Genomic DNA, 24,520 nt, shown 5'->3' with positions numbered 1-24,520 from the left:
TGATCATTGAGCCATGCTGGCTGGGGCTAAGAGAAATCTAACATGTTTCAAGGGCACCAAGTTAGGAGATGCTATCATAACTTATAGAGCAAGTAGAACCAAAAGTTAAGCTCAAACTATTGTGAAGGTTCACTGAAAACAACTTTCTGAACCAAACTTATTCTTATGTACTGTAATTACAAGACACATCTGTAGTTCCACTAACTATTCTTTAAGTACCTTGCACTTTTCTATTTCTTCTTCAATCTTTTCAACGATAGCTGCATCCAAAATTTGTAAATCACAAGAGGAACGTGAGAGTGTGCTGACGGGATGAGCCTTTAGCCATGCAACGATTTCTTGAACTTTCTCAGCACTACATTAGAAAATGATTCTATATCAATAAACATCACCGGGACTTAAAGCGTAGCAGAAGTCAATTACAGAAATTTGTCACATCATCCAACCACATACTACCAGAATTTACATAGTGTTCAAACAAACATCAATAAGCTCCTATGTGATTTTAAAGCTTACTCATAAAAGGGTATGTCACTTAAAGAAAAATGTCTAGTGCATACTACCAACAGAACCACACATAAAAATCAATGATGAAAACGTAAACAGCAGCACTTATTTGCCAGATATATCAGTTCCTTAAAGTAAAGTTGGACTAAATATAACATCCATAATTATTTCAGGCTGGGGCCACTTGGTGTGTATTACACAGGTGTGGTTAGATATAGTACTGCAAGAAGCTCTTGTCCAAGTATTTCCAGCAAAGTGCTGGAAACACTCTAGGGATTATGCTTGGATACTAGTGATCCTATTGTACAGCAGATCCAATGACAAAGTTTGGGGAATTGGTATGCGGTGCTGTACTGAATTTGCCTTGACTTATGGTGCTTCCAGATGAAGCCATAATGGCATTATCACCCTGCCTCAATTCATGGACATTCATGGCCAAACAACATAATCTTCTACATATTTTCTTACCACTTCTTCCATATTTTTCCTTAACACAGAAAATCTGTTAAGGAGAAAAAGATGGAGCAGATCCACAATGCCTTCTGATTACTAGTGCTAGGAGCCCTCCGTCTGGAAGAAGCCTTATTTGGTACATTAGCTGTAAATCCTTAGAGTTCTACCCTGATGCTTTAATGAAATACTAAAACATAGTTTTGCCTTAAGAAAAACACACATCCTGAAATGGTACTCCATCTGGAAAAACACAACACTGTAAAATATGTTGACAACTCCTGCTTAAAAACCTTCTACTACTATAACACAAATTTAATTCTTGCCCAATTTTGATCAGGTGCCACTGGAATAACACAAATATGTTAACAACATGCAGGAGGGTTGTATATTATAACAGTTCCTGAGTATTTAAGATTCATTAAAAATAACAGAAATAGTGATATTTGCAGTCTCAAATATTCCAAGTACTGCATAAATTTCTAGAGTTTTACACATTTTTTTTAACAGTTCTGGTATAAGATTTTTTTCTTCAGTGTTGAGCATACTCTCAAGATTAAGATGATATTCTATGAATAACTTTGTTGAAACATGGATAGCAATGTTGAGCCAGCATGATGCTCAACTGCATGTGGGGGGTGGGTGTCATTCGAATGAGTCCTCTCCAATCTCCTAAAATGGGTGATAGATGCTGTTGCCTCTTGTAATTCCAGCCATCTGGCAGTAGCTGGGCAGCCCAAATACAGTAAAGGACACTGCATGCAGACTTTCCCCCTACACAAAGTACTACCTTGCTTACTCCAAAATAGTGACCATCAAGTAGACTACCCTTGCAAAATCAGGGGATTTATCTACTATTCTTTTGAAAGTCATGAACTGCTTACCCATTCTCTTCTTCACCAGGCCAGATGTCATCTTCATAGAATATATCTTCTTGACTGTTTTTGGCAAGGTAACTAAAAACCTCTGGTGTCCTAATAAATACATAAATACATTTAAATAGATGTTTCATCTTTCTCCATATACATTCCGTAAAACTGTCCACCCATACTTGTCACCTGTAAAACAAGACCCTCCCTCACTGATTAATATGGTCAGAATGCAGGAAGTACTTCCAACTATTTTGCATTATTGCTGCCCACCTGAAATGTATATGAAGTATTATAATGCAAGGTATATTCATTTTAAAGTCTAATTTAATGCTTACCTTTCTAAATATTCAGCAAGGAGCTGCTCTACTGCAGAGGAATACATCCACTCATTTCCAACTTTTTTAGTATAGCCAGGGACTTCTTCATTCTTTTTATTGAATTTTAGGTTCAATCCCACATTTGCTTTATGGTCTCCATGTGGACTGCAAAATTAAAAGTTACAATGCCAACAGAATACTAACAGCATTTTGGGGAGAAATACCAAGTTTTTAGTGATCTCTTAATCCTTACAAACATATTGCTTAACTATTAAAGTGTTTAGTGCTAAATGTTTAACCATTAAATCTAGCATGGGAGTTTACTCACTCACTGAATTGTAGAAACATTTTACAATATAAGATAATAAGAGATGTATGATCTAGCTTTACAAGTCAATAACATATTTAATAAATTATCACAATCCACATGATGTAGATTTAGTGAAGCGTGAACTTTATTAAGTGAATTTCCTTCTGAAAGATCTTGCAGTTAAACAAGAATTCAATCTCTTTTAAAGTTCCTTAGTTTTCTGTGAAAAGTAATGGGAAGAAGAGTGGGTGGGTGAATAATGGCAAAAGGGCTAACTAAAATTGAACTATGTATGCAGACAAGGTTGCTGCTTCAGTTGCTGATATTAGACAATAAATGAATCATGTTCTATGCATGAGTTATCTGGAATAGTCATCATCACAGCTCAGCCTGGACCCTTGACCTGCAAAGTAACCTCTATATCTATGCCGCAGGTAGTTTTTTTTCTTCATGGTTCCCTTTTTTAATCTCTTTCCCTATAAAAGAGATACAATCTCAAACCAACAATGTCTAGGAAAGCAGGGGTAACACAGAAAGAATATCTGCCATCCCTAATGTACATTCCAGGAGACTCCCTCTCCCCCTCCCCCCAATGCTGCTTTTAAGCTCAGCAAAACACACTCAAGGGCAACCCCACTCTCAAGGGAGAAAGGCAGAAAGCTATGCAGAAGCAGTTCTTCCAAGACAAGGCTTGAGAAGTCACATCACCAACTTAATATTATCTGTTGCTGCACCTTTCTTTCCACATTTCCAAAAACACTTTAAGGCTTGGAATACCACTGCAATACTATCTACTCAAAATGCACAATGGTTACTAATGCTTTATAAAATTGCAGTAGGACGTCACTCTCAACCTTGAAGAAGCTGTTTTTCATTACATTAATCATACATCTTTTGAGTATATATGGAATGTAAAAACTCACACTCCACTTTTCTCATTACACCAGGAATCGGAAAGTGTGGCTCTCCAAATTTTGTCTGACTGAAACTCCCATAATCTTCACCACTAGCTATGTTATGTAGGGAGTTGCAGTCCAGCAACATCTGGCCATATTGTAAGTGCCCCAACCCTGCCGTACAATATGTCATCTGCAATTCTGTAATATTTATGTCTTTATTGTATTTTAATGTTTTTTTATTGTTTTAATATATTTCAAATTGTTTTTGTAAGCCACCTCGACTGCCTTTGTAGAAAGGTGGGTTATAAATCAAATAAATAAATATGATTAAAGCTTACTTTCTCCTGGATCCTCTTCCAATAAAAATGCTTCCTGTAAATCTTGATACAAGATAGCCACTCACTCCAAGACGACTGGCCAACACATATCCAGGATTGTATTTCACAGAGTATTTCTGAAACAATAAAAGTTGCATGGTAGAGAACTTTAGTAACCATTTAGTCCCTTGCAGGAAAAAAAAAGTTGACTTTTAGCACCTTACAAGACAGCAGATTACGGCATAAAATTTCATGATGAAATGGATGTTATTCCCTGAGAACATACATTATAATAAGTCTGATATCATTTCTGTTAGTTTTGCATCTTTAAGGTGCTGCAAGACTCTTTGCTGCCTTCAGAATTTTAAATCACTTCTATTGGTCTAGCATATTTATGTTTTGAGGGGGAGAAATACATCATCATCATCATTATTATTATCATCATCATCATCATTTATATACCGCCCCATAGCTGAAGCTCTCTGGTCAGTTTACAAAAGTTAAAAACTGAACATTAAAAACAAATATATATATATATATATATAATTTAAAAGCATCAAGTACAAACAAAAACAGACAATATCTGTTTAAAACAACTATTCTGGGGTCAGTTAAAAAAACTCAGCATATGCTGTTAAATGCCTGAGAGAAAAGTTTTGACTTGGCGCTGAAAAGATAACTATGTTGATGCCAGACAAGCCTCATCAGGGAGATCATTCCATAATTGAGGGCCCATCACTGAAAAGGCCCTCTCCCTTGTTGCCATCCTCCGAGCTTTCCTTGGAGTAGGCACCCGGAGGAGGACCATAGATGTTGAGCATAGTATACGGGTAGGTTCATGTCAGGAGAGGCGTTCCATCAGGGATTGTGATCCCAAGCCGTGTAACGCTTTATAGGTTAAAACCAGCACCTTGAAATATCAGCTTCAATGTGCCCCATACCCATCCCATGGTAACCCTCACACTAAAGGCAGTATCAAACGAGGTATCTTATTTTAAGGTTAATCAGTATTTCTGATTTGGCAATTTTGCCCTAAACCACAAGTCCAGGAAAAAGAAAGCAACATGTGGCACAAAGTTGTGTGAGCTGACATACCTCCTTCACCTGTGAGGATGACACCATTCACACACCACCCCAACACACAGAAACACCAGTTGATCTACACTCTTCCTCCTTCATTAGCAGAGATTTCCAGAGTCTTTAAGGCAAGTAGAAGCCCTACACGTGTTCTTGAATAATGCCTAGTAGAATGTGGTCTCAGCTGTGCTTTTGCTAACACAGAACTGTCAGTAATAAAACTGTTAAGCACATACTTCACATGGATTAAGCTCTGATTTCAAAACACATTAAGAAGCCAATTCAAACCCAAATTTACAAGGTGAAAAATTCTGGATCAAGCTTTATCATGTAACCATTGAATGATATACAGGTTTTGTTGTTCCAGTATTAGGTTTTGTTGACCTGTATTAGAAAATTATGGCCAAGATACAAAGAACCACAGAATAGTTCTGTGAACCTAAGTGGGCTACAGGTTAGTTTTTTCTGAAATAGTAGGTCCCATACCACCTGTAAAGGAGGGTTTCAAAACCATTTAGTACTTTAAAAATAATCACTGGACAAGTGTAAACACCTGTCCAGTGATCTAAGGGACTACGATGAAATATGCAAACATATATGTAGTGTTAGAGAAGTAACACTTACATGCTGATTCTGCATTAAGACATCCAGCTGAGGTTCACATGGAATGTTGAAAACAACACGGATTCTACCTTCTAAGATAACATCAGACGAATCCTGAACCTTAAAGAAAAGTTTTTAAAGTTACTCAAACACCCACAATTATGCCCATTTCAGTCAAACCAGTGAAATTTTGTATGATCAAGCAACAGCAAAGACAAAAAAAGTTCCTTTACAGAAAGATGAAATCTAAAGCAAGATTTAGCAAAATGAAAAAATGCATGAGATACAATAGCTCCCTAAACACTAGATAACAAAATCATTCACAGTTTAATCATGAAATAAAGTCATATTAAAGGAGTTTCACTTGATTTTTGGAAAAGTATTTAAAGGATTTTCAGTACTAGTTATTATTTAAAACTAACTTCTCCTGTGCAGCCATAGTAAGGCGTTCCCAGCATGAAGACTGTACATCCAAGAGGGAATAGATCATCCAAAGTTTTGAGTTTGGAGAAGCGGGAATCAAACGTTTTTATATCCTGCATGAAAAAGCAGAACAATCTATCAAGTTAGGATAACTAGCATTTATTATGTAGGCGTACAATATAAAACAATGATGCTCTGTAGAATATTATACTCTAAGGTCTGCTTGCTCTTCAGGGAAGTAATTAACCCCAGAAATAGTATGAACACGTCCATTAAACTGAAATCATTGGGATGTACAACTATTTTCCAATATTAATTCTACATCAAGCTTTGAACAAGGACACCTCAGGAATTCGTAAGGGCAAGGACAGGTGATTCTATCTCTTCACCGCATACCATGGTATTACTCAAGACAAAGACAGCAGGAGGTTAGTTGCTATAGTGGAGAAACATGCTACCAAAACAGAGCTTCTTAGTCACAACTCTCAGTAGATGCAGTATTCTTGTAAAACTTCAGCTATAACCACCCTGAGGCAACAGTCATCTGGATATAACTATACACATCTATCCTACAATATTCAGATGTTTAAATTTAAAAGTTGTATTTTTAATTTAAATTTTATTGTAGACATTATAGCAGGGATGGGGAACCTTTTTTTTCGGCTCGAGGGCCAGAATGTCACCTGGGAAAACTCCCAGAGGCAGCATGCCAACAGGATCCATGGCAGAACCCGACCTGGGCATGGCCACCCACCCTCTCTTTCTCTCTCTCATCTACCTCTCCTAGCTTCCTTGGCTGATCCATGCAGATCAATTAACTAGGGGGAGGGATTTTCATCCCCATCATGGCAAACTGGGCAGGGAGATTTAAACCTCCCCACCAAATGCACCATGATGGGGAATGTGCTCATGGGCCTGGGGAAAACACTGGTGGGTCAGATGGCGAACCATATAATGAATATAGTCTATTACATGAATTGATACTGATGGGAAACTGCTAGCAAAATGCAGAACTGAGGAGCTCACCTTGACAATTGTTTGGTATGCAAAAGGAAGAACTTGCTTGGACCATTGCTTCTCCAAATACACTTTACCACTTTGATTTAACTGGTATCTACATCCAGTTAGTAACTGAGCATATACAATTACAAATGTTTCATTTATAATTACTCCTTTTCTTCTCTGGTAGCTGGAAGAAAGAGGAAATGATACAACAAATTAAAAGTTGTATACTTTAAAAAAGAGGAAATCTGACTTATCTCAATACTTGTTACAATTCAAAGACCTGATACTTCAAAACCACTGAAGTAATCTATATTTTTTTATATGACCCTCTGTGTGGAATGAGAGTTTTAAATGAAATGATACACTCCCTTGTTATATAACTGGCAATCACCCTAACTTTTAAGTAAATGTGTGTGTGACATTAAATGCCTGTATTTATGAATCTATACGTACAATAATGTATTCCTGTTATATATCTGTGTTCTATATTGAGTATTTCTAGAGGTAGAATGAGATGAGTAACTGGAAGGATGGGGGATGATTGGCTATGTGAGTGAAGGGAGGGTGAAGTGTGTGAGAAGTTGGATGAGTTAGAGATATAGTGAAGGCCTGTGATGATAACGCAATGACTGATTGAGAGTGTGATCTGGAGTGTTGTGTATGAGAGAATAATAGAATCATTAATTTTTTCCTCGATTTTCTTCACCTTCAGATAGATAATATTTGCATGTCACTCCATCTCTCCTCTAATCACTCCTTCGTCCACCTCACACAAAGTTTACCTGTGTCTCTGCATTCAGGACCCTATTGCCATCCCATTTAGACCCTTCACACATCTATTTAACCCCTCATAGTTTCCTGTCTTCTTATTTAGATCAGGATCTCCTCCTCCCATACAAACACCTCACATGCAGCTCTATCTTAGGGCCGTAGCTAGACCTAAGGTTTATCCCAGGATCATCCTGGGGTCAAACCTGTTCATCTAAGTGCCACACAGGACATCCAGTGCTCAGGCAGGGATGAACCCGGGATGATCCTGGGATAAACCTTAGGTCTAGCTACGGCCTTAGTCTTCTTCCCTCCTACTCAAACTCCTCCACTGAATTAACCAAATAGTGGCCTGTCCCATTCCGGTGCTGCCTATGTGTACACTCCTATTCTTCCAATAAACTGAATTTTATTATACTAATCCCTGACTCTGGTCTCACTGCTAGTCCCCACTTTAGGGAACCCAACTTCTGGTCTGTTGCTTATTCCCCACTTGGGCACCCTGATTCCTGCTGCTACACACCTTGATTCTAGGCTAGAGGCTCAACACGTAATCAAGCAGTATACACATTCATTCATGTGCACATGTATACAAAGAAAACTATAACAGCGAGCAACATCTCAATAAGATTTACAATGCCTATTGACCTGAGTTTAGCATCCACCAAATTGGCAAAAATAAGCTGAAACATAGTTGTGGCCATCTAAATCACAATATATTTCTAAGGCAGCTGCCTACAATGAAATCACAGTGAGTTAAGAGATGTTGTCAAGCTATAAACACATCAGGTAGTATCTTACTCTTCTGAAATTCCCTGGATTTCTTTTAGCCATATATTCTGTTCCTTATCTCCAACAAATGTTACTTTAGTCGGTGGCACAGTACTTCCCAGATAGAGTTTCTGTGTTCCAGGAGGCTCCTCCAAATTAAACCTTAAAAATAAAAAAGCACTTAGCACAAAATAAAAAGAAATCTACATCTTAAATTTGTATCTTATTTCTAAACATGTGTTTGTGTGGGACTAGGTTCCTTTGATTTCAGTGAAACTTATAAGTGTGCTTAGGAGAGCAGGTAAAATTACATTAGAAGGGAATGCATGCTACAAATAAGAAGATAATTTTAAAAATGAAAAACATTTTTGCTTTGTTACAGATATTGATGACACACGCAGTGCCCTCCAGACACTGCTTTCTGATATCCAGACACAGCCTGGCTCTTTCCCCATCAGCAGAGAGGAAAGAAAGTGATTAATGCTTTGTTCATCCATACAAATGTTTCCAATTCTCATAGCTAAGTTTTAATATAGTTATTTCAAGAATTAATACAACAGCCATTACTCTTAGAACATGCCATCTGAACTTTTGTTTTTAAAGGTAGACTTCTGCAGAAGCAAATAAGTGATAAACCTTTCAAAGTAATGTCACTTACTTAGTTTTGCCATCTGATACAGCAACAGCTCTGGCTTCCTCCAGGTGTGGCCAGTTAACAAAGACTGATTTTCCAAGCACCAAACTGGCTACACTCTAAACAAGAAAAGCAATTTGTTAGCCTATTGAAACAAATCCATGCAAAATCTTAAAGTACCTGGCTACATAACACCAAGCAATAACAACTAACTACTTAGCAACTGAAACTAAAATCTATTTATCGGATTTTGTTTACCAAGAAAAGAAATTGATATTAAAAATATATATACTTGCTATGTGTTTAGTTTATATGTATTTTAGCTTCAGAAGTGAAACTCTGGTGACAGGTTTTTTTTACACATTCATAACATGAACATCACAAAAATATGATACATATAATTGCCCTGCTGTGTCCTGTGAACCACATGTGCAGGCATTCACATCACAGATGCACACAGGAGAGCATCAATAACAGGGCCCCATTTATTTTAGCTGGCGTTTATGGACTAACATTTTTGTTCACCAGGATCCTACTCCTTCCCCAAGCTTGGAGCTGGGGAAGGGGGTGTGAGATCCTTAATGCAAAAACAAACTCCAGGCCAGCTTGGTGCTCAAGAGGCAGGCATGGTTTGTTCCCACAACTGTGCTGTGCTTCTCAAGTCCTCTAATGTCCAGCATAATTCTGGGGAACCTCCCTGTACACCTCTCAGCCTGGGTCTTGCTCCTGCACTTCCAGGAAGTACGGTGCCAAAACAAGCCCCAGCTAGGAATGCGGGGACAACCACTGCTCCCCTCTCCAGATCCAATGTTTGCAAGCAGGCTTAAGTTATTTAACTTGCATTTTCCACACCTTGAGAAACAAGCATTAGTATAGCATGTCATCCCATATGTTCAGGTTAACACCAACACTATTTCATGTCACAAGCAGGGAAAATGCAGGGACATCAAGATAAAACATCTCTTCTGAAAAATCTAGCCAAAGAAGCACACAACTTCCAAAATAGATTAGTAGCCTTGGAACATACAAAAATGGTAATGAAGCAGAACATCTCTGATGATATGCACACCACATTACACTCACCCTAGCCCACTGTCAGAATCTCTGACCAGGAAACCTCAAACTTCCTCCACAATACCTTTACTGTACCTCTTCAACTATTAAGATGTCATCCCCCATGTTATCCAGATATTGGACTCAAGTCCAAGAATCTGCGCATTAGCCTCAGAACCTACCATCAGTGCAAAGGTCTCATAGAATGTAAGCCTATGCGGCAGGGTCTTGCTATTTACTGTTTTACGCTGTACAGCACCATGTACATTGATGGTGCTATATAAATAAATAAATAAATAAATAATAATAATAATAATAATAATAATAATAATGTGGTAGTAATAATGTATCTCTCAACATTTTTGAAGTACAGTTCCTTTACTACTGATCAATCGCTTGGATTGGTGGACAAGGCTTCTAGATGGGATTTGATTTGTGAATTTTCAAAGGAAGTTATCCATCATTGTAAGGTTTGGCCCAGCCACCTTCCGCCTCTTCTTTTGCACATACCCACAGCTGGGCTACGCAGAACTTGGGCCACTTTTCTAATAAGAGACTGCACAAAACCAATTTGATAAAGCCAGACACTCACCAGTTCCTCTGAATCTTCTGCAGCCATAATTTCCAACAGCATATTTTCTCCATGGCTGCTTTGCTGAAACACCTGCACACCATTTTTTTTAAGATAGAACTAGGATGAGGAAGAACAGAAGTATGTACAATAAATACCTACCACAAAATAACTGACATATATAAAATGTTAACTTGTAAATAAATAAATAAATAAATAAAAGCTGCATTTTACCTTATGATTAATGTGTTTCAGCGTAGGAAACCCACAGAAATACAACCTCTCCAAATCCACTTTAGTTATTTTATTATGGGCTATATCTACACGCCAAGCATCCAAAGACATAGCTTTATGCCTACAAAACAAGATCACACACTCATAATAGCTTTAATACACAACTACCCTAAAATGGTCTCTTGGTGCAGAATATAAACATTGCTTTTAGAAAATATTTTGAAACACTGAGCTTTTCAGTTAAAAGAAGCTGAAAACAAACATTTTATTAAATTTAAGGCAAACAGCCAGTCAGAATTAAAGAAAGACTATTATGTACACGCTGAAGAAATTTTCTTTGGGCACTTAACTCCACTGATCAATGTCTTCTTTGATTATATGAGGCAGCAATGATAGCTTAAAACACTTAATTGCCTATTTCTCGCAAATGTGTTCTTACTATAATCTAGGTATGAAGCCAAGGGCCTACTTATACAGATAAGTGTTTCTGAAATCAATGGGATTTTCAGAATCAACTCCCACACATATCGAATGAAAAGGATGCGGCATAGCAATAGTGCTCAATGGAATCCTTTGCATTAAAGATTAGCACTGCAGTCTTACCTGGTATAGCATCTTTCTATGGAAGCGAACTTCTCTGGCCATGGTGACAGGTACTGGAACTCTGCATCTCTATCATACAAGTACATGAAGCACTCACTGTGCCTATTTCTTTGCTTTTCTTCTGCTGTCAATAATTTATTACAGGTTTCCATTGCTTCTAACAGCCGTTTCTAAATAAAAGATAGCATTTGGTAGATTATTCCACATTATATATCATGACATTCAGAAAGTTCCAAATAAAATTGTTTAAATACTGGGCTGGATCCAGATTTAACTGAACATAGCTCCCACTGAAATCAATGAGACAAGTTATCATCACTTAAGTTAATGTGCAACTCGTCTACCAAATGCTGTCTTTTAAGACATGATAACTTGTCCATGATTTCAATGGGAACCATGGTGGTGGGTAACCCAACCCCCAACGGTCCTGATTAAATCGAACTAAGTTCAATTAACTTAGTCTGCATCCAAATCCACTGTCTTTTAAATAAAAGCAAGAATCAAAAAGAGAATTATCCTGATTTAGCAGGTCTTTTCTTTCTGAAATAATCTTCTTTTATTCAAAATTTAGGTCTAGTGAGTTCCATGAGACCAACATCCCATTAAGGCCAGAACAGACATTAACACTCACCAGATCAGGAAGAAGCTGTGGTATGGGGCTGCCATACTATGGTCCTGATTCCTCTCTCTTTCTCTTTTTAACACCCACCCACCCACACAGGCTATTTAGATTTTTTTTAACATGTGCACATGAATTGCTTGTATGCAAACGGTATCAACTCTAGTTTGGCCCTAAATTCTTCAAGTGAAGAATTCAACTTTCCATGCAGCAGGAATGTGTAAGGGTATATAGGTCTAAAATCTGAAATCTATTAACAGGTAAGAAGAGTTACCTTAAGATCAAAGAAATTTCTCACCTCATCAATAAATGGGATTAACACCACTGCTTCCCATTCTTGTTGCTTTCCATTTAGATCAGTTTTAAATTCTGTTGGGTAATATTCAATAATGGGAGACTCTTCATTGGTCATCAGATGCTAAGGAATAGGAAAGGCATGATTCAGATTGAAAAACATATGATATTGACAATTAAAACAATGACATTGGCTCTTATTTAAATTAAGTAAATATATACTGCAGAAATGCCAAAGAATTCAAAACATGGACCAGATCACTATTTCCAAAGACAATCCCAGTATAAAAAACATACATACAACACAAGATAGAATTTAAATTCTCTTTGTAAAATAGAAGTCGGTACCATTAATGACACACATGCCTATTAAAAATATTACAGCCTACCTGGTAGCATTTTGGTAGCAAACCCTTGCTAGCTGCTGGCAGCACTGCAAGAAGCTGTTCAAATGGCATGAATGGTTTTCCTAAATCCAAATGAATCTTCAGTTCACTGATTTTGCGAATATCTGAGAGGTAAGGCGCATAATGGTAGGGGTAATACCTACAGGGAGGAAATGTGTTATATGTATTTGTTCAAAATACACAGATGCAGAAAAAGCACATATAATACTACAAGCTTATTTATCCTAATAGCCTAGGGGCAGGATGAAACATCTCCTGAACAAACTTAGCAGTCATGGAATAAGAGGAGAGGTCATATTATGGATCAGTAACTTGTTAAAGAACAGAAAGCAGAGAGTAGGAATAAATGGTAAATTCTCCTGATGGAGAGAAATAAATAGTGGGTTCCCGCAAGGATTGGTATTGGGACCAATTCTTTTCAACTTGTTCATAAATGATCTGGAATTAGGAGTGAGCAGTGTTGTGGCCAAGTCTGCAGATGAGACAAAATTATTTAAGACTGTTTTAAAAAAAGAGGGGGGGGTTGTGAGGAGCTGGGAGAGTGGGCATCCAAACGGCAGATGCAGTTCAATGTAAGGTGATGCACGCTGGGGCAAAAAAACCCAACTTCAAGTATAACCTGATGGGATCTGAGCAGGACCGAACAAGAAAGAGATCTTGGGATTGTGGTGGACAGGTCAATGAAAATGTCAACCCAGTGTGTGGTTGCTGTAAAGAAGACAAACTCCATGATAGGCATTATAAGAAAAGGAATGAGAATAAAACTGCCAGTATCATATTGCCTTTATACAAATCTATAGTGCGACCACACTTAGAATCCTGTGTACAATTCTGGTCACCACACATAAAAATATATATTATAGAGATGAAAAGTGCAGAAAAGGGTAACTAAAACAATCAAGCAGCTGGAGCATCTCTCCTATGAGAGAAGGTTGCAACAGCTGGGATTGCTCAGCTTGGAAAAAAGAAGGCTAAGGGAAGACATGACAGAGGTGTACAAAATTGTGCATGGTGTGGAGAATGTGGATAGGGAGACATTTTTCACCTTCTCCCATAATACTAGAACCTGGGGTTATCCCATGAAGCTGACTGGTGGGAGATTCAGGACAAATAAATAAGTACTTCTTCACACAGCACACAGTTAAACTATGGAATTCACTACCACAAGGTGTAGTGATGGCCACCAATTTGGATGGTTTTAAAAGGAGGGTGGATAAATTCCTGGAGGAGAAAGCTATCAATGGCTACTAGCCCTGATGGCTATGTGCTACCCCCAGTATCCAAGGCAGTAAGCCTAAATGCACCAGTTGCTGTGGAACATGGGCGGGAGGATATTGTTGCACAATGTCCTGCTTGTTCATCCCTGGCCAATGGCTGTTTGGCCACTGTGTGAACAGAGTGCTGGACTAGATGGACCATCGGTCTGATCCAGCATGGCACTTCTTATGTTCTCTTATGTTGTTATGGAATTGTGAGAAAATGTGTTACTCAGGGAACATTATTCTGAAAGGTGCTGTCATGACTCTCGAGCTTTCCGGCACACACACTCTGGTAAACTGCCCCAGGACACCTAAATCATTATTTATTATTGCAGGAAATCTCACGGCCAAAGCTTACTGGTTACACACTTCAGGAATCATATAGCTGATGGTCAGTAGCTATAAGCTCTATGTTATTGCAGAGCAGTCAAGGGCTAAAAACTAGAGATCTACTCAACAGGTTTCCCCACTGAAATCTCTAAGGCTCAAAACACATGGGAAGGGGCTCAGGATTCTTGTGGTCATCCTTCCCAGGCAATCAAGGATGATAATCAATGACGTGAATGATTCCTGGGGTCAAGCTTCTCAGGCAATCAAGGACATGAATCTCTACAAACAGCACAAGGAACTGGAATAATTTCTGGGGTCACTCTTTCCAGGCAATCAAAGGCAAGAACTCTGGAAGAGGCCCAAACAAATTCACACAGAGAGAGACTTCATCTAACCTTGACCCTTCATTGGGATCTCTGTGCTAGGTTGTTGAGGCTTATTAAGTCTAGGAGTAAGTTCAAACAAGCAAAGAGTTTTATGCCATAGCTTTTGCCTTGGTAATTCGAGCTGCTTCAGTCCAGACAGAGAAAAGTGTAAGAGTTGAGATCAAACCCAGCCTGACACACTCTGGACTGACAACAAGGAAGACACATAATCCACAGCAAAATGAGAGTTCAAACTATATGAAAAGCTTCACAGTATTTATTGTGGCAAGCCCTTAGCAATCTAAAGTTGTAATTAGGAGAGTCAATGTACAGAGTGCCTCCAGAGGCCCAGACAGCGACAGCTTCGGGCAATGCAGACAAGATGTTCTCAGCAAAGGCCCCTTAGCTTTGCTACAGCTTAAAAGTGTGTATGTAAGACACCTCCTCTGGACCACTTGACATACATGGGCTTTTGGCCTTACAGCGAGGTGCTTGTGTCAGGGCAGAAAATTTATCTACAGAAAGATAAGCCCTGAACATAAATGGACTTGGCATAGAGTCCGAGTTTCACCATCACAGCAGGTGCTGCTCGTTAATGATGAAACTGTAAAGGTCAATTAAGGGATGAGCGTTCCTCCCTCATCCCTTAATTGAATAATTGACTGATGCAATCTTATCATCCAGTTTTGGAATGTATTTATAGTTGTACATATCGAACGTTTATTTTCTCTCGTTGCTGCTGGTCGGTGGAAGATTATGTATTGGGAACGATGTTTGCTTATATGCCTCAGTAAACTCTTTTGCTGAAGAAACTCCACGTCTGTGAGTATTTCTTTTGAGAGGGCACTCACAGAGCAAAGAGTCGAAAGCTGAACTGCTGGTACTTAAACTCTGCTAAGTACCTAACAGCTTGTCCAAACAGATTGTCACTGCTCAGCCCCCCAGTGATGACACTTCAACTTGGGTGACCTTTCTGAAGGCCCCACCTCCAACTTCTGTCAGGTTCTCATGGAGAGCTTCCAGCCTCCCACCTTGTCAAGGCCAACTCTGCAGGTGGACATGCAGAGTAGAGCAACTCCCGCTTGCTCTGCACTTTGAATGCTGACAAAGATAAACTCACACAGATTCTGACATTCCACAGGGTGAACAGGCCCAGACCCTTCCAGACAACTTCTAATCAAAACTTGACTATAAGGAGAAGCTCAATTGTTCAGCTTTTTAATACATGATGATAAGTGTGATAACATGTATAATCTAAAACACCCTTGATCCCAAAGACAATCAAGAGTATTTTTTGAAAACACCTTACCAGCTCCATGACTGAACCCCATGGTAGTAGTAGTGCAATATCCACTGTATAGCTTGGACATAACATTCTGCCTGGGAAGCCAGAAAGTCACTAAAGCAAAAACAAAAAATAATATAAAATTATGCTGCCCTGCGTTATTTTTTTAAAGTATACATATAATTGAGAATGAATGTGTTTTAACAATGAACTCCAGCCATTTCAAAGATCACAAAAAATCCCACTGAGACATTATGTACCAAGGAATGAGAGAAATTTGAAATTCACTAAGACAAACGATTCTACCAATACAGTAAGTAAAAAGGGGAATAGGGCAATATCCAGTTTGACAAATTATTTGTTTTTTTAAAAAAGGCTTTAGAAGCGGAAGATATCTTGGTGCTAATACTTACTCTGAAACTACTTCTACACCCATCTTTGTCATATAATATGTTCTTTTGTATTGCCTAAACTCTGTCTCAAACAAATCATCATCTTCTGGCTCATCTTCTAATGCAGCTAAAAAAAGAAAAAATGTTTTGAGTAATTAACTGTTGCAGTACTCCGCAATTAACATTTGCAGTATACAGAACTCGAAAGAAATATTTTTTCCTTGGTTACCATTTTTCTAAACTGGAAATCTCCAAATGCTTTAGGCTTTTTCTTGTATGAAAGGCTCTACAGGTCATTCTGAGTTTTAATTTGTGTAAGAAGAGTATGGCAATCATTCTGCGTGCTTTCAGGACATCAGTATGGCTTGTAATTCAATTGTGTCCATCCACCAATAGAACACCAACAAAGCAGATTCCATCTCTCCCCTTCAGCTCCCCCAATCCCTATGGAGCAGATTTTGGAGAGGTGCAGGAGGGTGCAAGGAGAAGGGGAGCAAGGGAATGTTCCATTGCATAAGTCCACTCCCACAATATTGGATGTAATGCTATGTAGATCACCAACCTACACTGAAGAACTGATCATAGAAAAGATTTAATCTCGGAGCATGCACTAAGAGAAAATTTTCCTATACTAAAACCTAAGTTTATGTAATGCATTCAGATGACCATTTCTTCATCAAAGCAAAACTCCAGTGCAAATAATGTTGCGTTTCATTAAACATTTGTTTTCCCCCTTCAGAAGCAATTCTCAACACCCATTTAACATGCTAAACCAAGTATTTAATAACAGCTTGTTAAAAACAACAATGCTATTTTACCTACTTTCACTCGAACAGTGAGATATATCAAGAACCAGAAGTGGTATTGGACACATGTGAGGCTGGCAAAAATTAATAAGACTTTGTCATCTTCCTGCTGGGGAGGATGTGAGGATAATGGATCTCAAATTCATATGTGGTGGGAATGTGGAAAGGTAAAGAAGTTCTGGGATAGGGTCTTTAGAGAAACAGAAAAAGTTACTGACCAAAAAGTACATAAAAAGCCAGAGTTGGCTTTATTGAATATTTTTGTCAAGATAAGAGAAAAAATGCTAATAGGATATATGCTGACAGCTGCAAGACAACTAATAGCAAAAAATGGGAAGATGGCAAGGATGCTGACAGTAGCTATATGGAAAAGGGAGATTTGGGAAATAGCAATTAATGAAAAATTGACACAGATGTTACAATTTCAAAGAGGAATAAAGCAAAGAGATACTTTTAAGAAGGATTGGCAAAAATATATAGAATATATGAAGAAAGGAAAGAATAGAACAACTTTGGCAGAAGCTTATAGGACTCTCTGGGACTCCTGAAAAGAAGTAGGGCTATAAAAACAATATAAAATAACACAAAATAAAATGGAAAAAATAAAGAAAAATGTTGTACCGTCCTAGAAAGAAAAATGGGACAATCTATATGAGATGGACAGGGCTGGGGGAGGGAACAGGGTAAAGGAATAAAAGCTGAAGCTTAAAAAGAGAGTTATTTTGCTGTAATTTCTGGCTGAAAAAAGTTTATTGTATTTTGTATTTTTGGAAACCTAATAATATAATATAATATAATATATATAAATAAAACAACAACCCTATTTTACCTACTTTCACTTGAACAGTGAGATATATCAAGAACCAATGACTCTCATAGGTATTTTGTATACATATGTTTAGACATCACAAGCAATGCACAATAATTTTGGACTCACTTTTTGGAGTTGCTACATTTCCATTGTCAGTTTTTTCTAAAGCAGCCAAGAACATGGCATTTTCCTGAGCCTGTTAAAATTACAATTCATTCTTTTGAAATAACACAAATTAATATGCATACAGCATCAATACAAAATTTTAAAGTTAAAATCAATACAGAGATCTCAACAGTATAAAATCAACGCTATCTGTCTGCTCATGTAAAACTTTATTTCAACAAACATTCAGAAAAACCCTAGTGCATCAGTTTAAGTAAATGTTCATTGTACAAATGAGCATTTTGATCACCTGGATTGCAATTTGAAGCACACTTATTTGGAGGCGAGTTCGACTAAAACCTAAGAGGTATGGTTAGGGAAATACTCAACATCCCATGAGGGCAATATCCAACATCCCATGAGTGGACTTCTGCTTCTGCAATTGGACTTTCCCTTTCTCTCCTCCCCATGCAACCCCTACACCCTCCCAAAACTTCTGCAAAAGCGGGTTTAGGGAGGGCATGTGGGGAGCTGCAGAGGGGGAAGTGAATTCCCCCTTCCCCATTCTGCTGATAGAAGCCATTTTGTTGGCTAGAGGGGTTAATTGGATACTTCCCAAAAACATACAGAATATTGCCCAGAACAACTTTGTGTTGCTAAGATGTATGATACCAAGTATATTAACATAATATTTATATTGTTCCCTTTATGAATTATATTGCCTTCAAATTTCAAAGATCTTACAGACATCTCAGTTACTTTTGAAAAATGTACCCCATTCTATCAGACCAAGCTTCTGTGAGGTGAGGGTGAGGCAAGGCAAAGACAAAAGGGGAGCAAAGTGTAGGCCATCTACAGCCAGCAAAAGGAAGTCTCCTAGTTATTTAGACCCATGAACAAGCCTGGGATTAAGATGCATCACTTGACCCTTTCTACCCTATAAGTGCAAGGATGTTTCTTTGGCTGGCTCCATCCTTTGGTCAAGGCACAGTCGTGATGCCTAGGCCAGCTCAAGACCAACAGCAGGCTTGTCCTTCTCAATACATTAACCAATATACATCAGAGATAAGGGCCACATGCATACATTTATGCATATTGTAAAGAACTTTGCAAGCTATAAATGCTAGTAAAAACTAATTTGGGATTTAAAAATTTCTACAGTAAGCATTTTTTCTCCATACAGTCTCTGATTGAGACAGTTAAACCAAATTACTAACCTTGTGTTTCTTTTGTTTTTTTGATTCTTCAGCTGCAATACCAGCTGCCTCATTCAAATATTTATTGCCCACTTTGCTTTCAAACCACTTTAGATCTACAAAGACTTCACTGAAGTGCTCACGATCAAACTGTTAACACAATGGAAGAAAAAACACATAATCCTTATTAAAAACGTATGCTCTGAAAAATGATGTATAAAGTGCAGGACACACACCCTGACTACTTCACAAATTGATGAAAAATCTACTGAATTAATTTCTCAAGGGTTGTATTTATTCTAAGGCAAATCTCTTTAATCTGCAGTTTAGCTCTACTGCTAAACTGCAGACTGGTTTCAGACAACAAGATAACCCACTATGGGTTATATAAACCATGATGGCTTATTTAACCCATCTCAGATAATTTAATTATGTCATCTAGTAGGAATTTTTTAATCCATGCTAGCTGATTTGCTCAAAATAACTGACTCTGATAACCCATGGTATGCAGTAGGGATTAATTAACTCATTGTGATGATTTGTCACCCTTCTTATAAATTGGTACGACTATACTTTGGGCCCAACTGTTGGGAAATTTACCATGTTGGTTGATAAAAGTAAACATTTTTGCCAGAATAGGGGCCCACCAGAGCTCGTTTTCTAGAAAAATCTCTGGGGGTAACATATCTTCCCCTGGTGCTTTCTTTCTTTTTAAGCTAGAGATTAACCTTTTAACCTCACTAGTGGTAACATCTGGCCATGGGTCTGTTTCTAGAATGTTGGGGAGTACTATCTGTGTCAAGTAGGTTGTTCCCTCCGGATTATACATTTTTTCAAAATATCCCTCCCATTGCTTGATCATAATCGGCACCGACAGCTCATAGATGGGTTCCTTAAATTTACAGGCAACCAATTGCCAAAATTTAGTTGAATCCCGATGGCTTGTTTGATATCGGCCCATAATTGGGCGAGAAAAGCATTTTGTTTTTGTTTAAGGAGCTTCCTATACATTCGCCGATTTGTCACTAAGTCATGCAGGGTGTGGGCCTGAGCCCTGTACTTGGCCTGTCTGCTCAAGGAGCAGAGGACACGCCCAGCGTCTCTGCACTCTTGATCGAACCAACCCTCCGGATGGGGTCTTAACTTAGGGGGGGGAAGTGGTTGAACATATAGAGCCCAATTGCTGTGTCATGTTATGAAATAGGGACTGAAGGTCATATTGGTCTGTTTTCAAAAAGCTGGTTCTTAGGGCTAACCACTCCCAACTGAACAAGACATCCCATGTCTTCTTCTGTAGATTAATGTCCCATCTTAATCTCCGTTTACCTTGTTGGGTGTATGACATTTCTGGGGGCGTTTCATTGCTTATTCCCTGCTTTCCAAAGAGTTCCAGAAGCACCGGCCAATTACCGACCCATTAGTCTGCTAGATCTGGCCTCCAAACTATATACTAAGCTACTCTTCATAAAAGTTGAAGACTGGGTTGCTCAAAATAACAACATAGGAGATGGACAAGCCAGCTTTTGTCGTGGCAAATCGACAATAGACCAGTGCTTCATTCTAAACCATCTTAGAGAGAAATACTCTGGGCACCCAAAAAAAATCTATATGTCACATTTGTAGACCTAACCTCAGCTTTTGACAGGATTAATAGGGATAGATTATGGTACAAGTTATGGCATCTTGGGATGGATAGGCATCTTCTGATTTTGATAAAAAACCTATATACAAATACGACCATCCAAGTTAGAGCTGGAAGGGGAGGACAACTGTCGAAGGAAGTTAAAACATCCATAGGGGTTAGACAGGGTTGCCTATTAGCACCTATCCTGTTTAATATATACGTAAATGATATTATTGGTTATCTGTCTGGTAATTCAAACTTTCCTGTAGCCGTTGGTTCGAGAAAACTGAACATACTGATGTATGCGGATGATATGGTGTTATTATCACAAAATTTAATAGGAATGAGAAGAACGCTTAAAGCTTTTGGAGAGGCCTGCAGGAAGGAACATCTGTGTATAAACTATTTAAAAACTAAAGTAATGGTATTCGGAGCTCGCCCCCCTAAACATAAATGGATGCTAAACGGCCATCCTCTGGAACAAACCATCCAATTTAATTATCTAGGTATTTGCTTCAAGCAAAATGGCTTGTGGTCCAGTCATTTGGCGGCAACAAAGCTGAAAGCACAAAAATCAACGCATACTATGATAAGATTTGCTAAGGTTAGAGGTGGTCAGCTGGTAACCCCAGCTAGTAGAGTATTTATAGAGAAAGTGGTACCCCAAATAACATATGGTGCTGAAATATGGGGGGGGGGGCACGAATGTACGCCCACTTGAGGTTGTCCAAAATAACTTCTTAAGGACACTGCTAGGTCTCCCACCAGGAACTCCCACCTGCTATACAAGGGCGGAACTTGGGGTATTGCCTATAGCATACTATATTTGGAAGACTATGTTTTTCTATTATCTTAGAATACAACATCCGATAAATAAATTAGTAAACCTCTGTGTAAATGAACAGAGAATTTCTCCCTTCAGAAATAATTGGATAGACCGATGCGAAATCAGATTAAGAAACTTTGGCCTCAATCCTAAAGTAATTTCAGGTGGAGACATACAACATCAACGTGATGCAATAAGACAAGCACTGCAGAGCTATTTTTGTAAAATAGACATGGCTGCAATTAAAGTCTCTAGATTTTCCGATAGCTTTCGGCTCATAAAATTAATCCATAGGGAAGAAAAATATCTGACAGAAATTACCACCCCCGGCTTTCGAAAGGAGCTTACTAGCCTGCGATTCCAGACAATGCCATCCAACTTTAGAGAGGGGAGATTCAAAAACATCCCCAGAGAACAACGTTTATGTATTTGTGGTGACCAAGCAGTAGAGGATAAAGTTCATTATGTTCTATACTGTAAACTATACAACACCCCTAGGGATAAACATCTAGCGAGATTTCTGGCTTCAATTACTCATTATACAGATCTGGATAAAATTGGCTACTTATTTACAAACACTGCGAAATCCATCTTATTAAACCTGGCTTGCTTGCAGTGAAAGCGGCAAAAATTAGGAAAGACTTAGTGTCCCCTGATAATAACTAAGATTGCTGGTAAAAATCCCAGCACTATATATGATGTTTTATACGTAAAAGTTCAATATTTGATGTTTAATACAATGCTGTAATGTAATGTAACGTAATGTTTTTATATCATGACTCTTGTATCTGGCTAAAACCCATGCTGGGTTGCCTTAATAAAATTTGATTTGAATTAACTCATTGTGCGTTATTGCATTGTCTGTTGGGAAGCAAAGGTTATTTTGGTCACCTACAGAGCTATGCTGCTCAGATCACTGCCGCCGCTCTGCTCCTCACAGGCATTCTCTACTGCAGTGTGGGGGAACAGCTTAAAGCGGCTACGGCAGTATTGTCTATAGCAGTGGTTCCCAAAGTGGGTGGTATTGCCCCCTTGGGGGCGGTGGGATTGCATAGGGGGGTGTTAAGAGGCAAAGGGACGGCAGGGGGGCGCTTGAGGTGGTCTCTAAAGAAGGTCCTAAAACCCAGGGACCGAGCAGGAAAGAGCGGCAAATTCAGCTGCTCTCCCCACACCGCTCCTGCTCACTTTCTCACTCACGCAGCCGCTCTGTCCTCCTATCTCAAGCCCACAGCGGCCCCACCAGAAGTAGGGGGTGGGGGAAGCGCCCACAGGAGGCAGCAGAGCAGGAAACAGCGGCGAATTCAGCTGCTCTGCCCACTCTTGTCCTGCCTAGGAGGGCCCAGGGCTTCTTTCCTGCTGGAGCCACCGCCGCCTGCTCACTCACTCGCTCGCTCTCGGTCAGAGCTGCTCCCTCCTACAAGCTGCCCTGGCAGACCTCTCGCGATAGTTGCTGCACAAGGCGGGAGCAGCAGCCATGTGGCGCAGAGGAAGGAGCATGTGGAGGACGGCGGGCGACAGAGCAGCTGCCAAGAACAGCAGTCAGCCGGCAGGCTGGGTGGGGAGCAGGACTGCTTGTGCTGCTGCAAGGTATCACCAGGCTCCCTTCCCCTGTCAGGAGTTGCAGATTGGGGCCATCTCCCCTCCGAGCTGCTGCCCTCCTGTCGTAATCAGCCCGGCAGCTATTGTGAGGCTTGGGGGGAGGGGGGTTGGAGAGAGAGAGGGGGGCTTGGAGGGAGGGGGGTTGGAGAAAGAGAGCTGCTGTGTGTCTGTGTGTCTGCTCCCACCCCCCAAAAAATCTGGACTACAACAGGATTGGGAGAGAAAAGAAAAGGGGGAGGGAGAGAGAATTGCAATTCCTCAGGTCCTTCCTGGCTAAAGAAGATTCAGCAGCATATTTTTCCAGAATGCTTGCTGAAACAATTCCTATCTGCCCTTGCTTATTTCAGGGTGTCCAACCCCCTTTTTTCAAGCGTTCTTTTGGTAAACATGGTATGTGTGTATCTTGTGTCACCATAAAAACAGAGCTGCAACACAATCCTAAGTATGTCTACTCAGAAGTAAGCCCCACTGAGATCAATAGAACTTACACTGAGGTAAATATGCATAGGATTCAGCCTGAAAACGAAGAGTGTGTGAAGAAAAGTCAGGAGAAAACGAATTGTAGAAATAGAATAGCAAGGTAACTGTGGGATAATTAACCATATTTAAAGACAATAAGTACAGTAAAATTAGTGCCCTTCTACTTCAGTCCCAGCCAGATTTTCCATAGGAAAACTCTGTACCAGGTGGCAGATAATTATTTTAAAATTTTAATTAAAATACATTATCCTTTCCTATAACAAAATGGTGCTTAATCCTAAGTAAGTGTGTTCCACTGAAGAAGGAAATCCTATTTGATTCCTGTATTCATGCTAGTGTGACATAAGTTAAAGGCACAATTTTATGCATGTTTAGACAGAAAAAGTCCTTCAACTCCTAGAATCCCCTCTAAATGGGAAGCACCTGCCCCAGGCTTGCCGAGGGAGGGAGGGGAAAGAGAGTGAATGCCTCTGTTTGCAGCCAGCATGGCAGGGCACACCAATTGGATTTTGAATAAAGTATTCAATTAATTGTTACTGTTTTGAATTTTATTATTATTATCTTCCTTGGTGGGTCGTTGAAAACCACTATTCTGAATAATGATTTTTATAGTGTAGGGTAGGGGGCGCTGGGCATGAGTTTGTGGAACCAAGGGGGCGGTGACCTGAAAAAGTTTGGGAACCACTGGTCTATAGGCTTAAAAGCGAA

At 39.2% G+C, this 24,520-nt stretch overlaps 1 protein-coding gene across 3 annotated transcripts in view; it reads right to left on the bottom strand.

Moving 5' to 3' along the window:
• Positions 1-24,520, bottom strand: part of XRN1 (5'-3' exoribonuclease 1) — a 64,298-nt gene that overhangs the window by 21,975 nt on the left and 17,803 nt on the right. For all 3 annotated transcript variants that reach the window (XM_063132158.1, XM_063132160.1, XM_063132159.1), the window contains exons 10-27: positions 19,305-19,433; positions 18,109-18,178; positions 16,387-16,492; positions 15,998-16,087; positions 12,717-12,873; positions 12,332-12,451; positions 11,415-11,584; positions 10,812-10,932; positions 10,599-10,697; positions 8,978-9,072; positions 8,350-8,481; positions 6,802-6,964; positions 5,775-5,888; positions 5,374-5,472; positions 3,694-3,809; positions 2,165-2,311; positions 1,842-1,931; positions 220-355 (exon numbers count right to left, since the gene is read on the bottom strand). In XM_063132158.1, the coding sequence (XP_062988228.1) occupies positions 220-355; positions 1,842-1,931; positions 2,165-2,311; positions 3,694-3,809; positions 5,374-5,472; positions 5,775-5,888; positions 6,802-6,964; positions 8,350-8,481; positions 8,978-9,072; positions 10,599-10,697; positions 10,812-10,932; positions 11,415-11,584; positions 12,332-12,451; positions 12,717-12,873; positions 15,998-16,087; positions 16,387-16,492; positions 18,109-18,178; positions 19,305-19,433 (2,154 nt within the window). The remainder of the gene's footprint in view (positions 1-219; positions 356-1,841; positions 1,932-2,164; positions 2,312-3,693; positions 3,810-5,373; positions 5,473-5,774; positions 5,889-6,801; positions 6,965-8,349; positions 8,482-8,977; positions 9,073-10,598; positions 10,698-10,811; positions 10,933-11,414; positions 11,585-12,331; positions 12,452-12,716; positions 12,874-15,997; positions 16,088-16,386; positions 16,493-18,108; positions 18,179-19,304; positions 19,434-24,520) is intronic.

The sequence above is a fragment of the Elgaria multicarinata genome, chromosome 8 (genome assembly GCF_023053635.1).
Source record: "Elgaria multicarinata webbii isolate HBS135686 ecotype San Diego chromosome 8, rElgMul1.1.pri, whole genome shotgun sequence".
NCBI lineage: Eukaryota > Metazoa > Chordata > Lepidosauria > Squamata > Anguidae > Elgaria > Elgaria multicarinata.
This window is presented reverse-complemented; position numbering and strand designations above follow the sequence as displayed.